The sequence below is a fragment of the Scyliorhinus torazame genome, chromosome 25 (genome assembly GCF_047496885.1).
Source record: "Scyliorhinus torazame isolate Kashiwa2021f chromosome 25, sScyTor2.1, whole genome shotgun sequence".
NCBI lineage: Eukaryota > Metazoa > Chordata > Chondrichthyes > Carcharhiniformes > Scyliorhinidae > Scyliorhinus > Scyliorhinus torazame.
Genome location: NC_092731.1, coordinates 16,549,124 through 16,565,336, shown reverse-complemented (window position 1 = coordinate 16,565,336; position 16,213 = coordinate 16,549,124). Strand labels below are relative to the sequence as shown.

At 49.8% G+C, this 16,213-nt stretch overlaps 1 protein-coding gene across 5 annotated transcripts in view; it reads right to left on the bottom strand.

Moving 5' to 3' along the window:
• Positions 1-499: 499 nt before the first annotated feature.
• meiosin (meiosis initiator) overlaps positions 500-16,213 on the bottom strand; it is a 60,500-nt gene continuing 44,786 nt past the window's right edge. For 4 of the 5 annotated variants that reach the window (XM_072490087.1, XM_072490090.1, XM_072490088.1 and 1 more), the window contains exons 12-15: positions 15,018-15,221; positions 10,836-11,086; positions 9,602-9,691; positions 500-3,018 (exon numbers count right to left, since the gene is read on the bottom strand). In XM_072490087.1, coding sequence (XP_072346188.1) covers positions 2,907-3,018; positions 9,602-9,691; positions 10,836-11,086; positions 15,018-15,221 — 657 coding nt within the window. In that variant the 3' untranslated portion in view covers positions 500-2,906. The remainder of the gene's footprint in view (positions 3,019-9,601; positions 9,692-10,835; positions 11,087-15,017; positions 15,222-16,213) is intronic. The other variant, XM_072490091.1, reaches the window with a different exon arrangement.

Sequence of the window (16,213 nt, the reverse complement as noted above, 5' to 3'; positions counted from 1 at the left end):
GACTTTGAGGGCTTAGAATATCGGAGAAGGTTTATGAAGTGAAAAATGAACATCGCTTACTGTCACAAGTAGGCTTCAAATGAAGTTACTGTGAAAAGCCCCTAGTCGCCACATTCCGGCGCCTGTTCGGGGAGGCTGGTAAGGGAATTGAACCGTGCTGCTGGCCTGCCTTGGTCTGCTTTCAAAGCCAGCGATTTAGCCCTGTGCTAAACCAGCCCGAACACCCACCGGTAAGTTCTCTCTGTGCGGCGGAGTCTGCACCTTCTCCCCGTGTGTGCGTGGGTTTCCTCCGGGTGCTCCGGTTTCCTCCCACAGTCCAAAGACGTGCAGGTTAGGTGGGATAGTGCGGGGTAGCGGGCCTAGGTAGGGCGGGTGCAGTCTCGATGGGCCTCCTTCCGCACTGTATGGATTCTATAAGCACAAGCAACAGTGCCCCTAACCCTGTTCCAAGGTCAAAACCTACAGAGGCTGATGAAGACAAACACACAGGCTGCTCAAACCGGTCTCAATAATTTAATACAGAAATTTAAAACAGGCACAACAATAAATAGGAACCATAATAACAGATTAACGGCTTTGTCGAGCAATGACAATATGTGACTTTATTTTTTCAACGCTCCGAATGCGAATCAATCAGGAAACGTAGTTACCTTAACACTGAAGTTAGCAGTGGAACAATGGAAAGGGCCACCCCATTGCAGTGCAGGTGTAACATGTGCCAGTAACACCAGGCCAGCAGCACACACTCTCACTCAAGGCTTTCAGCTCGTGGCTTTTGTGATGATTGTTTTCTTCCACGCACCATCCTTTAACCCCCCAGACGTGGATAACATACCATGGGACTATCCTCCCCGCACCTACCATCGCTGCTCGCTAATGGTCCCACAGGGATTGCGCCCGTCTGGAACCAACGCTCGGCAGGGATCGGTGATTTGGGGTGTCACCGTAACAAAGCCCCGCTGTATCAAAACGACACGGCACAAACGTCAATAACAATTAATTGTAAAAGGGCACGGGTACAACCGGAGGTCACCCTGTTGGTCTGATTCAATGGGTAGCTCACGTGGCTCTGGGTCAGAAATCCTACCCCAGAACAGGCGGATGCCATTGAGGGTGACGTTCCCATGCACTAGTGAGGGAGGGCCGGGCTGCATTGTCGGAGACTTATCCCACAACACTACTCAAAAAGGAAAGGACAGTTCTGCATTTTCTAGCTGATGACCCTCCTTATCCTCAGCCAATAAGAGAGGATACTTGGCCTGCCGTCTCACTGGCAGGGCGAGACAGGCCTTGTCCAAAAATGGTTTGCCTGCATAACAAGTGACTAACCCTCCCCCTCCCCCAAGTAACGGGTGTGATTTGGCCGAGTTGACAGTTCAGGAGCGAGTGAGTGAGTCCAGAGTGAAGTTGTCCCGCTGCGCTTTTCTTTTGTGTGGTCCCAGCTCTCCACCCGTTATCTCATCCCGGTCTCCCGGCAGGCCTGGCGGGAAACTGGCTCACGGTGAGGGGGTGGACCGGGAACGTCGCCGTACGGTGGCCACAAGATTGTCACAGGGTACCAGCCCAGTGTTCACACCACGCTCCTGTGGAGCACGCAAGGGTCTGGGCCGGCAGGTCACATTCTCAGATCGGTACAGCTGTAGAAACAGTGGTGCCGGGAAAGGCTGGGTGAAGCATGGCGGTCAACAAGAGTGCGTGCACTTGCTGTCAACCACACCTTTGTAAAATAAAAGCACCTTAAGTGTGGGTTGGCATGCTGAGTGTGATATAAATGATCCTCATTGCCCAATATTTACTAGCCAAGTTGTATTGCTAAGTTGTATTTGCATTTTAATATGAAATGCAAACTGTACTGACCGTTGAATACTTCGGCGCCATCCTTCTATAAGAATCAGTTCTCAGTAATGATATTGGCTTGAAGGAGAGAAACCTTCTGTGCAAATTTTGTGCCGGTTAAGATGGTGAACAGAACGCTTTGTTTTGTTTAAACTTTAGGCACTCAGTGACAGGGTCAAACATTCCTCAGGCAAATGAAGCATGATTAGACTCCGAGCAAAACTCCTTCTAACCTGTCCCACCACAATCTCAGATCAGATACCCAGTAAAGTCCGCCCTTCTCTGCTCCAACCGCGTAACCTCAGCCCCGGTCCCCAGGTGAACACCTTCCGGGACACCAGTGAGATACTGTCCCCGGCGCCAAACTAGAAGTGGCTGCCTTGCTGGACGTGCCCACGTGGAAAGGAAGGCGGGGAAGGTGTGGGTGGGTGCTCGTGACTCCCTTCAGACCGAATTAAATCCAACGGGTGAAAAGGCCGAAGGGAATTTCATGGTGGTGCCGCGGCTTGCCGTGACGATTCAACGAGATTTTTCGTACCACTAGAGGCCGAGCTGCTGGGCGATATGGGCGTGAGAATGTTGAAAAAACTATACCCCCAGGGTCACACCAGTGGCCCAGCATTAACACAAACATGAGCAGAGCTCGGCTGAGTGCTTTCATATAGGCATAAAAAGATCTGTTGGATATATGACTGATAACCGCATCACGTTCAAACACACCTGGACTGTGCACTGTTACAGCTAACCACTCCACTGGGAACATCACCCTTCACCTAAACCTTAGCACCGCTGTCAACATGTTCAGGTGAGTGCTGTTGTTCAACAGTAACTATAGACGAAAATTCCTGTTGCACAATTCTCCAACATACATTAAAAGAGACACAATGATTTTCCAAGATTTTACGCTTGCCCTGGGGATCCAAGACATTTACTGACTAAAGTTTGCTGAACCTGTGAGGGCTGCCCGCCTCCGGCCTGCCATTAACGGTCCTCGTGCCACTTGAGTCAGACAGGCATCTCCGACCCGGAATGTGTGTGTGTGTGTGTGTGTCTCAGAGTCAGGCAGCATCTTACAGTAGATGGAGGGGCTCGGGCATCTCCACCTCCTCCCTCTCTTCACTTGATGAGCTATCCAGCCTCACAATGCGGTTATTTTTCTTGCTGAACTCACGGGCCTTGATGCTACAGATGACAGAGAGAGGAGCATTCAGTGTTTGCCTGAAGATTATAATTAGCTCCACTGTCCTATTCAATCAGGTCGAACCTCCACTCCCGTTTAAACCGTCTACCCACTGCTTGAAATCTCCCTCTCCCTTCAACCCTGAAGAAGGGTCATGGACACGGACTCGAAACATCAACTCTATTTCCTCTCCCCACAGACGCTGCCAGACCGGCATTTCGGTTTTACTTTAAATCCATGTTCCCAGGTTATTGACCTCTCTGCTAATGGAAACATCTCCTCCCTACCCATTCTATCTGCGCCCCAAATAATTTTATACATCACGATTAAAACCTGTCTGCACTCCCCTCAGTTCCCAGGAAAACAACCCCCGGCCTATCCGATCTTTCCTCATCGTTAAAATTCTCCAGTCCTGGCAATATCCTGGTCACTGTCCTCTGTATCCTCTCTGGTTTTTTTTTTAAAAGGTTAATTATGCAGTTTGAGGACCTAATTGAGACTGGGACTGCAGAATGAATTCCAACGCATGAAATGAAATGAAAATGAAAATCGCTTATTGTCACAAGTAGGCTTCAAATGAAGTTACTGTGAAAAGCCCCTAGTCGCCACATTCCGGCGCCTGTTCGGGGAGGCTGGTACGGGAATTGAACCGTGCTGCTGGCCTGTCTTGGTCTGCTTTCAAAGCCAGCAATTTAGCCCTGTGCAAAACAGCCCCTGTATTGGAAGTAAAAAATGTTTTAAAGCTGTTGACTAATATGGAACGGCGGCGGAGTGGTAAATTGGGAACATTTAGAACATAAGAACCAGGAGCAGGAGTAGGCCATCTGGCCCCTCGAGCCTGCTCCGCCATTCAATGAGATCATGGCTGATCTTTTGTGGACTTAGCTCCACTTTCCGGCCCGAACACCATAAACCCTTAATCCCTTTATTCTTCAAAAAACTATCTATCTTTATCTTAAAAACATTTAATGAAGGAGCCTCTACTGCTTCACTGGGCAAGGAATTCCATAGATTCACAACCCTTTGGGTGAAGAAGTTCCTCCTAAACTCAGTCCTAAATCTACTTCCCCTTATTTTGAGGCTATGCCCCCTAGTTCTGCTTTCACCCGCCAGTGGAAACAACCTGCCCGCATCGATCCTATTTATTCCCTTCATAATTTTATATGTTTCTATAAGATCCCCCCTCATCCTTCTAAATTCCAATGGGTACAGTCCCAGTCTACTCAACCTCTCCTCGTAATCCAACCCCTTCAGCTCTGGGATTAACCTCGTGAATCTCCTCTGCACACCCTCCAGCACCAGTACATCCTTTCTCAAATAAGGAGACCAAAACTGACCCAAGCAATACTCCAGGTGTGGCCTCACTAACACCTTATACAATTGCAGCATAACCTCCCTAGTCTTAAACTCCATCCCTCTAGCAATGAAGGACACAATTCCATTCGCCTTCTTAATCACCTGTTGCACCTGTACCAACTTTTTGCGACTCATGCACTAGCACACCCAGGTCTCTCTGCACAGTAGCATTTTAAAATATTTTATCATTTAAATAATAATCCCTTTTGCTGTTATTCCTACCAAAATGGATAACCTCACATTTGTCAACATGTATTCTATCTGCCAGACCCTAGCCCATTCACTTAACCTATCCAAATCCCTCTGCAGACTTCTGGTATCCTCTGCACTTTTTGCTTTACCACTCACCTTAGTGTCGTTCGCAAACTTGGACACATTGCCCTTGGTCCCCAACTCCAAATCATCGATGTAAATTGTGAACAATTGTGGGCAATTTGTGTATCATCTTGCAACGTCACTCTGGTACATTTGAAAGAGTGGAATGAGTCCTTGTCGCATTGGAAAATGGGATGGCCGTTCGACACCAGCAACATCCCAGACAAGAATGGGGCGAATGGCCAATTAACCTGTTCTTTTGGTGGTATCGGTCGAAGGGGAAATGTTGGTCAGGAGACTGGAAAAGAGCCCTGGGATCGTTCACGCGAACGTCAGGGAAGTCAGCCCAGTGTGCCAACCCATTACCGTGCTGCCCGAACTACTAATCTCAATCAGGGAAGCCCGTGTCTGAGAGCTTCAAGTTTTTAGGTGTCCAGATCACCAACAGCCTGTCCTGGTCCCCCCATGCCGACACTATAGATAGGAAAGCTCACCAACGACTCTACTTTCTCAGAAGACTAAGGAAATTTGGCATGTCACCTACGACTCTCACCAACTTCTACAGATGCACCATAGAAAGCATTCTTTCTGGTTGTATCACAGCTTGGTATGGAGCCTGCTCTGCCCAAGACCGCAGGAAATTACAAAAGGTTGTGATTGTAGCCCAGTCCATCACGCAAACCAGCCTCCCATCCATTGACTCTGTCTATAATTCCCGCTGCCTCGGAAAGGCAGCCAGCATAATTAAGGACCCCAGGCACCCCGGACATACTCTCTTCCACCTTCTTCCGTCAGGAAAGATACGAAAGTTTGAGTTCACGCACCAACCGACTCAAAAACAGCTTCTTCCCTACTGCCACCAAGACTTTTGAATGGACCTACCTCGTATTAAGTTGATCTTTTCTCTACACCTTGCTATAACTGTAACATTATATTCTGCAGTCTCTCCTTCCTTCCCTATGTACGGGATGCATTGTTTGTGCAGCATGTAAGAAACAATACTTTTCACTGTATACTAATACATGTGACAATAATGAATCAAATCAAATCAAATCAAATTCTGGTGAGAGATGTGGGACAACGTGCACCGCTGCTATGTGGGGGTGCTCCTCACTAGCTGGGGTTGAGCATAGGTTTCCCCGTCATCTAATCTGCCCTAACACCTGAAAGGAAAGAGAGAGAGAGAGAGAAAGAGCAAGAGAGAGGGAAAGAAAGAGTGAGTAATGGGGGAAGGGGTAACTCACACAGATGGGCCCTTTGGCGTACAGATAGAGGAATGGCGCTGTCCTCGGATAAGAATCAGCAGACACGACGCTGACAGGTGGATGCCTTTATCCGTGATACTAGAATGAGGGGACAACAGTTCAAAAATAAGGCGTCCCCCATTCAAGATGGAGATGAGGCAGAATAATTTTCTCACGGAACGTCTTTGGTCTGTGGTATCTTCATCCTCAAATAGCTGTGGAGGCTGCAGGTAGTATCATTTTAGGACTGAGTTAGGTAGATTCCTGATTGGCCGAGGGGTTGGGGGTAGACAGGAAAGGAGAGTTGAGGCCACAATAGGATCATTACCAAATGGCGGCACAGGCTTGAGGAGTCTAGTGGCCCACTCCTGCCTGCTCTCAAGTTGTATGTTAATATTTAGCAAGTACGAGAGGAAAGTTACGGAAAACTAGTGGGTAGAGTCTTGGAGGGGATTATAAGAGACAAGATTTATAATCATCTAGATAGGAATAATATGATCAGGGATAGTCAGCATGGCTTTGTGAAGGGTAGGTCATGCCTCACAAATCTTATTGAGTTCTTTGAGAAGGTGACTGAACAGGTAGACGAGGGTAGAGCAGTTGATGTGGTGTATATGGATTTCAGCAAAGCGTTTGATAAGGTTCCCCACGGTAGGCTATTGCAGAAAATACGGAGGCTGGGGATTGAGGGTGATTTAGAGATGTGGATCAGAAATTGGCTAGCTGAAAGAAGACAGAGGGTGGTGGTTGATGGGAAATGTTCAGAATGGAGTACAGTCACAAGTGGAGTACCACAAGGATCTGTTCTGGGGCCGTTGCTGTTTGTCATTTTTATCAATGACCTAGAGGAAGGCGCAGAAGGGTGGGTGAGTAAATTTGCAGACGATACTAAAGTCGGTGGTGTTGTCGATAGTGTGGAAGGATGTAGCAGGTTACAGAGGGATATAGATAAGCTGCAGAGCTGGGCTGAGAGGTGGCAAATGGAGTTTAATATAGAGAAGTGTGAGGTGATTCACTTTGGAAGGAATAACAGGAATGCGGAATATTTGGCTAATGGTAAAGTTCTTGAAAGTGTGGATGAGCAGAGGGATCTAGGTGTCCATGTACATAGATCCCTGAAAGTTGCCACCCAGGTTGATAGGGTTGTGAAGAAGGCCCATGGAGTGTTGGCCTTTATTGGTAGAGGGATTGAGTTCCGGAGTCGGGAGGTCATGTTGCAGCTGTACAGAACTCTGGTACGGCCGCATTTGGAGTATTGCGTACAGTTCTGGTCACCGCATTATAGGAAGGACGTGGAGGCTTTGGAGCGGGTGCAGAGGAGATTTACCAGGATGTTGCCTGGTATGGAGGGAAAATCTTATGAGGAAAGGCTGATGGACTTGAGGTTGTTTTCGTTGGAGAGAAGAAGGTTAAGAGGAGACTTAATAGAGGCATACAAAATGATCAGGGGGTTGGATAGGGTGGACAGTGAGAGCCTTCTCCCGCGGATGGATATGGCTGGCACGAGGGGACATAACTTTAAACTGAGGGGTAATAGATATAGGACAGAGGTCAGAGGTAGGTTCTTTACGCAAAGAGTAGTGAGGCCGTGGAATGCCCTACCTGCTACAGTAGTGAACTCGCCAACATTGAGGGCATTTAAAAGTTTATTGGATAAACATCTGGATGATAATGGCATAGTGTAGGTTAGATGGCTTTTGTTTTGGTGCAACATCGTGGGCCGAAGGGCCTGTACTGCGCTGTATTGTTCTATGTTCTATGTTCTATAAAACTGAAGAAGTGAAATTTTAATTTGCCCAAGTAAAGCATCAACTCACGATCACCTGTGATTAGTGGGAATACCGGATATAAATGGAAATATTGACAGAGGGATAGATGAAAGCTTAAAAGGCAAAGGAGCCAGCATTATTCAGGTGGCGGGGGGTTCCTCTTCCTTTTTTAAAAATAAATTTAGAGTATCCAATTCATTTGTTCCAATTAAGGGGCAATTTAGCGCGGCCAATCCACCTACCCTGCACATCTTTGGGTAGTGGGGGCGAAACCCACGCAGACAAGGGGAGAATGTGCAAACTCCACACGGACAGTGACCCAGAGCCGGGATCGAACCCGGGACCTCGGCGCCGTGAGGCAACCGTGCTAACCGCTTGCGCCACCGTGCCGCCGGGATTTTCCTTCCTGCAAACACATTGCCGCTGATACTGGCTGCCACCCACCTATCGCAGCTACTCAATGCTCCAATTGACCGGAGGTGGGACGTCCGCCCGAGAGCTGCCAGCTCGCTAGTCCTAGCAGCGCTAGAAGCTGTAGTGGACAAGACTGGGACTGCAAGCAGTCCTCAGAGTCCCAAGTCCATGGAGTCCACAGGACCAGGTCGTTTTGGGTGGTTTCAGGGGGAGGGGAGGTGAAGTCCAGAACGTTAAGGATGGGGGGGGGGGGGCAGAGTGAGGTAGGGGTGTTGGTGGAGAGGCCGGAGAGGGAGCGCCCAGAGGGGCCAGATGTTTCGGCATCCGATGTTGAAAGGAGATGTTTATGGAGGCGCCACACTCCTTCCCACCAGGGGTCTGGTCTGATTAATTATCCGGACCTGCTCCTGAACTCTTCCCGCTAGCCTTAAAATTGAAGCTAGTGGCACCACGGGTTAACAGTGGTTAGCACTGCTTCCCCACAGCGCCGAGGACCCGGGTTCAGTCTCGGCTCTGGGTCACTGTCCGTGTGGAGTTTGCACATTCTCCCCGTGTTTGCGTGGGTTTCGCCCCCACAACCCAAAAGATGTGCAGGGTAGGTGGATTGGCCACGCTAAATTGTCCCTTCATTGGAAAAAATGAATTGGGTACTCGAAATTTATTTTTAAAAATTGAGGCAAGGCAGGAAATGACCCTTATATGGTAATAAAGTGGCCACTTAAGGGCCTGAATTGGGGGGGTTGGAGTGGGGGGCCTCGCCCATTCCACTTCTATACTGCGGAGAAGTCGAGGTGGGTGAGAGCCCAGTGGGCAGGCCCTCTGAAGCATTTTACCACCATCCCCTGCCTACGACCCTCGGAGAATGTAAAATTACGGCAAGTAAATGTACGGAACTGTGGTTTGCCGTCATTTTTTAAAACAAATTTAGAGTACCCAATTATTTACTTTTCCAATCAAGGGGCAATTTAGCGTGGCCAATCCACCTAACCTGCACATCTTTTTGGATTGTGGGGGTGAAACACGCACGGGGAGAACGTGCAAACTCCACACGGACAGTGACTCGGGGCCGGGAGCAAATTCTGGTCCTCGGCGCCGTGAGGCTTCAATTTAAATACTGTCCCACTGTTTGGTTATCAATTCCTTGAGCCTGATTGTCCCCAAGAAATATGTTCAAGCCTCATGTCTTTATTTAATTGCCCGGGAGCTTCGGGAGCCGAGAGTTTCCTGCTGCTCTCTCCATGGCAACGCTTCAGCCAATCAGCGTCGACCTGCCAACCAATCAGCACGCTTTTCTGCTCTACAGTAAACTGTGGCGATTGTTTGAAATTTGGTATCCTTGCATTTGGCCTGATGAGTCCAAGTTGAAAAACTTTGACAGCCTGGCTCTCCTTTCAGCAACATACTCGGGTTTGTTAATACAGTTTGGCATGCTTTCCCTTACTGACTGGATAGCTGCCACCATGAATCTTTGCAATGCACCATCTTACCAGTAAGGCCGCCGTTCGTTTTTCGACATGGTACGCCACACATGAGCCAAAGCTTTGGTCGCAACTGTAGAAGCAGTTCCGGGATGGTCGCTGTGGAGACACGAGGGAGTTTCATCAGTCAATCTGTGTTCAATGTGCACAATAGAGTATTTCGCACATCAGCACACGTACATTCGGCATCCACGCAATGCTGTTTTATTCAAAATCTCCACCTCGGGGGAGATGGTGGCATTGGTGGGAAGGTCTGCCCTACGCAATGTGGTTGACTCTTAACTGCCCCTCTGAAATGGCCGAGCAAGTCACTTGGTTCAGGGGCAATTGGGCACCAAATGCTGGCCATGCCAGTGACGCCCACATTCCATGAAAGACTAATCCAACGGCCATACTGGGCTGGAAAAGCAGCTCGCCGCGGCGCAGCGTGGCCAAAGAAAGCCGGGATACCCCGTTCCCGAGATCCAACGCAATCCCGCGAGACGTTGCGATGTAAATCCCGCCCATTGTCAGCGGGATCACTTCTTGGCAAATCTGCATATTAGAGTGAGGCAGTTAGCCTCACTCTAATGCGCAGTTTCCCAAGGTACCTGGGGCTTTGCGATTCATCCCCTTCACCTCAGAGACCTCGGGCGAGCGCCATTCAGCACTGGTACCCGCAGACAGGGACCAGACGGAACGGCACTCGTGGGGGTCTCCCAGGGGATCGGAGGCCCCCAGCTGCATGTCCTTTGGGTAGGGTGGTCCCTGGCACTGCTTGTGCCACTTGGGCACCCTGGCAGTGCCAGCCTGGCACATTGACAATGCCACCTGGGTGCTAGGTGGTGCTTGGTGTGCGGGCAAGCTGGGGGGGATGTCGGGGATTGTTTTGGGGGCTCTCGCTACACTGGGGAGTTCTGCCGGGCGGAGTTGGCCACTATACAAAACGGGGCTATGTGCAGCCTCGGCAGCGCGTTCCCCATTCAAGCCCCGTATACAACGCCATGTAGAATAGCCATGTGTTTCTCAGCACTGGGAATGCTGGGAAACACACGGCTAAATGCGCGCACTGCTGGGAAAATTCCCGTCTATGAATAGATCTCCCATCCTTCTAATTCCTGCCCTCTGCCAGCTCCGGAACCCGCCATCTAACCTGCCCGCTCTCCTCTCTCTCAGATGGACTGTATCACACTCGCCTCCCTCTTTCTGATGGACTGTATCACACTCTACCCTCTCTCATGGACTATACAATTAGCCAACATACCTGATGTACAGCCTCCTATTAATGCGACAGAACATGATGAAGCCGTTGACACATTTTTTCTTGAGTTGCAGGGTGCAGCACCTCTTCCTGCGTATCTTGCTGTGGTTGGCTGGGCTAATAATCTTGGTGCGCTTCTGATTACTCAAAGTGGTTTGCTGGAAATATTTCCCCCTGCAGTACGGAGTCCAGGTGATATCATTGTCTTCCATATCGTCGCTCGAGGACAGCCAGCGTTCGCTTTCATCACTGTCCTGGAGGGGACAGTCAAAGAGTCAGATAACCAGTCGCACTAAAAGGCAGAACTCTGCCCTCACAAAGTGAGGCCCTACGTCATGCTGAACCCTTATCGGGTCGCAGGGTGGGGTGATGGGCCTTTCTCAATCACAGGGTAGGCCTCAGCTGGAGCAATGTGTCTAATTCGAGGCACCGTGCTTTAGGAAGGCTCTGAGGGCCTTGGGGAGGGGAGATTTGTTGGAATATTACCAGGGATGGAGCACTTCGGTTACATGAGGGACTGGGAAAGCTGAGAGTGTTCTCCTTTGAGCAGAGAAGCTGAAGGGGAGGTTAAAGAAGTGCTTAAAATGGCAAAGAAGTTTGATATAATAGGGAGGGGGAAACTCTGCCTATTGGTTGGAGAATCAATAACTGGAGGACATTAGTTTACGATAATTGGCAAAAGAATGACAGGGAGATGAGGAGTCATTTCGTTTTTTATGCAGCGACCTGGATGATGTGGGTTTCACTGTCTGAGAGTTTGGTGGGAGCAGATTGCATTGTAACTTCCAATACAGATGTGGATATTCGGGGCTGCAGGGAAAACAGACTAAGAACAAAGAACAATACAGCACAGGAACAGGCCCTTCGGCCCTCCAAGCCTGCGCCGACCATGGTACCTGCCTAAACTAAAACCGTCCGCACTTACGGAGTCCGTATCCTTCCATTCCCACCCTATTCATATATTTGTCTAGATGCCCCTTAAATGCCGCTATCGTACCTGCTCCCATCCCCTCCCAAGGCAGCGCGGTCCATATGTTTACCATCCTCTGTGTAAAAAACTTGCCTCGCACATCTGTTCTAAACTTATCCCCACGCACTTTAAACCTATGTCCCCTAGTACTCGACTCTCCTAACCTAGGAAAGAGCATCTGACTATCCACTCTGTCCATGCCACTCATAATCTTGTAGACCTATATCAGGTCGCCTCTCAACCTCCGTCGTTCCAGTGAGAACAGACCGAGTTTATCTAACCTCTCCACATAGCTCATACCCTCCATACCAAGCAACAGCCGAGTAAACTGCTTCTGTACCCTCTCCAAAGCATCCACATCCTACATAGATAGTTCTTTCAATAACTTCTTTCTGTGGCTGAATATCCCCAAGGCTGGAATTGTTACAAGTGGTATTTTCCATTCTGCCTCCATCTCAACATCAAGAGCATCTTTCTGACATCTGAGCTCATGGTGGTGAGAGACTTAACAAGCCAGGTCCGTGCTCTCTGGGATGAGGGGCTAAGCTCACGAAGAAAGGTTGGGCCTATACCCATTGGAGTTTAGATGAATGCAAGGTGACCTTGTTGAAACTTGGGGGCGACCTAATGGGAAAAAAAGTCCCGTTGTGGGCGGGATTAGTGGGGTTGTTCCCAGCATTTAAAAATGGCACCCCGATCTCTTCCCCAGAAAGCAGTGGAGATTCTTGTTTGGGGAGAGTGGCCAGGCAGGGGCTGTGACCTGAACCATTTTGGGGGGAGTGCTTGGCGATGGGTTTATTTGTTGTAAGAATGTAAAAAATTTGAATAAAAATATTTCTCGGGGAAAAAAAAGCTCATGTAACTAAGGAAGTCTGTATCCCGCCCATTGTGGGCAGGATCCTGACTGCAACATCTGGCCAGATCTTCTTAGATCTCACAGGGAGTAACGACTTTCGGGAATCCCGGAAGAGGCCAATCGCGGGATCCTCTGGCCATCCCGATCCCGGAGAGAAGTGGCCGGTAAATCGCGCCCAAAGGATCCCAAGGGGATTTGATAGGATTTGAAGAGGAGGGGGGTTCCCACTTGTGGGTGAGACCAGAACTGCGGGACAGAGCAACAGGTCTATCGTTTAAGATGGAGCTGAGGGGGAATTATTTTTCCATAGAGGGCCGTTAGTCCCTTCCCCAGAAAGCAGCGGAGGTTGTTGCTAGACAAGGAAGTCAAGGGTTATGGGGGGGGTGGGCCGGGATTCGAACCCGGGTCCTCAGCGCGGTGAGACAGCAGGGCTAACCACTGCACCACCGTGCGGCCCAAGCCGAGTGAATCATGACATTGTGGACAGGAAGTGGTTGAAGGGGATAGAGAAAGAGCGACGGAATGGGAAGGAATGGCCGATCTGGAAAAAACCTCCCACGCAGGACTTCAACGCAAATTCCAGCTGGAAAGATGAATGGGAGTCATTGGACATGTAAAAAAAACCAAGTACCTGGTCTCTCAACCCAACCCAACAGCTGCCTGGTTTCAACCTTCCGAGGATAGAGTGGTTCTCTCCTCAACAGCTTCAGGGCCGGCCACAGCCTCTGCCTGGCCAACCTCCACAGGCGGGGCATCAGTGCCAGCCCCCTATGTGCCTGCGGGGGGAGAGCAAACTATGCCCCAGTCCAATGTCCAATCCGCGCCCGTCACAGCAGGGCTGGAAGGAACCGCTCGGTTTAGGGACTTTGCATTCGCTGGGTAAATAAACAATGGGAAGGAAGGAGATATCTGTGACCTGGCGCAGCCACAATCAGAGTCATAGAATTTACAGTGCTGAAGGAGGCCATTCGGTCCATCGAGTCTACACCGGCCCTTGGAAAGAGCACACTACCCAAGCCCACACCTCCACCCTATTCCCGTAACCCAGTAAACCCACTTAACCTTTTTGGACACTAAGGGAAATTTATCATGGCCAATCCACCTAACCCGCACATCTGTGGACTGTGGGAGGAAACCGGAGCGCCCGGAGGAAATCCACGCACACACGGGGAGAACGTGCAGACTCCGCACAGACAGTGACCCAGCGGGGAATCGAACCTGGGACCCTGGAGCTGTGAAGCAACTGTGCTAACCACTATGCTACCATGCTGCCCAGTCAGCTCAATGACCTTGCTCTGTGCTGAAAGTCCTAATGATTTTACGAGAACCTTGATGCTCAAACATTCTCAATTTGCCAGGGAGGCACTTATGATTCACCGTGCCTTGAATCGTGCTCTGCTATGTGTTTACCCGGGCACAGACATGTTCACAGAACTGGGACTGAGTACTATTCCCATTGTGTCTCGGAGGAGCAGTAACCTGTACGAGTCACTGTCCAACCTGCCGCTTGTGTGTGTGTGTGTGTTTAACAATTCAATTGCACCAAGTGTGGTTTCAAGCTGGTGTCACGTAACAATCTCAGCGGATTGTAAAAGCTTTTGTGCGATTAGCTGAGGTTGGATTTGAACCTTGGTCGGTGAAACGACAGTCAGAACTTGGTGAGTAAACACATGACTGGTTGGGCAGCACAGGAAGACCAGATGTTGGCCTTTCGCCTCAGCGATCTAGGTTCAAATCCTGCCAGACCAATGACTGGTCTCAATTCAGCCACCGCAAGATGTTGCAAGGATACCGTTAAAGGGCATAAGATGAGGCGTGCGTCTCTAAAGTGCCTTTTCGTGGTGAGGTCCCTAAGCTCTGCATACTGAAGTACTTTTGAAGTGTGGTCTCTCTGGCAACGTTGGAAACGCAGCAGCCAATTTACGCCTCGCAGGTTCCAACAAACAACAGTGAGATAACGACCAGCTAATATGTTCGGGCGATGTTGATTGCAGGACTCCCCATTGAAATAGTGACCACGGGCTCCTTCCTATGCTTCCGAGGGGCCAGGCTTAACCTTTGGTTCAGCATCTCAGCTGAAAGCTGCCATTTCTGACTGTGCAACCCCTACCCGAGTGTCATTCTGTGCTCAAGTCACTGCAGTGGAACTTGAGCCCACAACCTTCTGACTCAAGAGGCAAGAACTATACGGCTACAGTCTGAAGTTGGCTCAGGCACATTGTTAGGGCAGTGCTGAAGAAAATCCATCTAAGCTGACCTTGGAGGCATTATAGAGTGCTGCAGCTTAAATTCCCCTTAATGAGTAATAAAAATAAAAATGTGTGTAGGAAGGAGGGATGGTTATGATGGAGTAAGTCACCTCCTGCAGAAGATGTCTGTCCCACTTCTCTAAGCTTGGGCAAATCTGGCAGGAATTGTCCCCTGAAGATGTACTGTCGGCTTGACTGGAGTCTGTCCTACTTGTCTCACTGCATGGGAGGTAGCAGTGGTCAAAAATGAAGGTGGACTGGAACGAGTCGGAGGTCACCGGTGCAGTTGCTGGCACAGTTTGATCTGGATCGCCCTGGGTAAAGCAAAGCAAGGAGATATCTATCATCTACAGCGCCAGCTCCTCAATGCCCCCCCCCCCCCCCCCCCCCACCAACCACCCCCTCCCCTCACCTTGCAGGTCTTCCCCTCCCCGGTTTCCCTGAAGACACTGATCCCAGCTGCTTAGTCAGAAGGTCATGGTTCAATTGCCACTCCGGGGATTGAGTACCTTCTCGAGGCTGACGCTCACAGTATAGATCTGAGGGAATACTGCTCCCCAGTAGGAATACTGCTCCCCAGTAGGCCACCCACTTTCCCCGTGTCATCCAAGCGTCCATCCTTCACGGTGATTGTCGGTAAGGTTTTGTGACCATGAGTAGCATCATGGCCAAGTCCCATGCCCGTCTTCACCCAACAGCCAGTTTCCTGCAACTGTAACAGGGAGTGGGAACCTTGCCTGATTTCTATTCCCTTCTGCTCAAGGGGCAGAGACTACTTTAGACATTCTATTTGGGTGACTCCGCACATTGAAGGTCAACCCCGAGCCCCCCTGGTCTGCATGGCTCAGTCCTAAACTGGCGGTACCCACACAACAAACCCAGATTCTTACCCAAGCCTAAAATCTCCACGTTCTGGAGCGACGCATTGAGCTGAAGGCAGCGGAGAGCTGAAAGAGATAGACCAAGGGTAGGCCTCCACGCTCTGCTGCGTGAGTCAACTCCAGCTAGGGTGATGCATGGGACAGTACAACTAAGCTCAGTCCCAATGGACTGACCCATAATCACCATCCAGGAAGCACAACAACCAATTTACGCACAGCAAGATCTCAGTAGCAGCAGTGCAATGGCTGGGCGATCAGTTTGTAATGATGTCGATTGAGGGATAAGTGTTGACCAGGACACCTGGAAGAACTCCACCTGCCTATCTTCAAAATAGCGCTGCGGGATCTTTTACACCCACCCGAGAGGGCAGATTAAGGTCTCATCTGAAAGATGGCACCCCAGGTAGTGCAGTATTCCTTCAGAA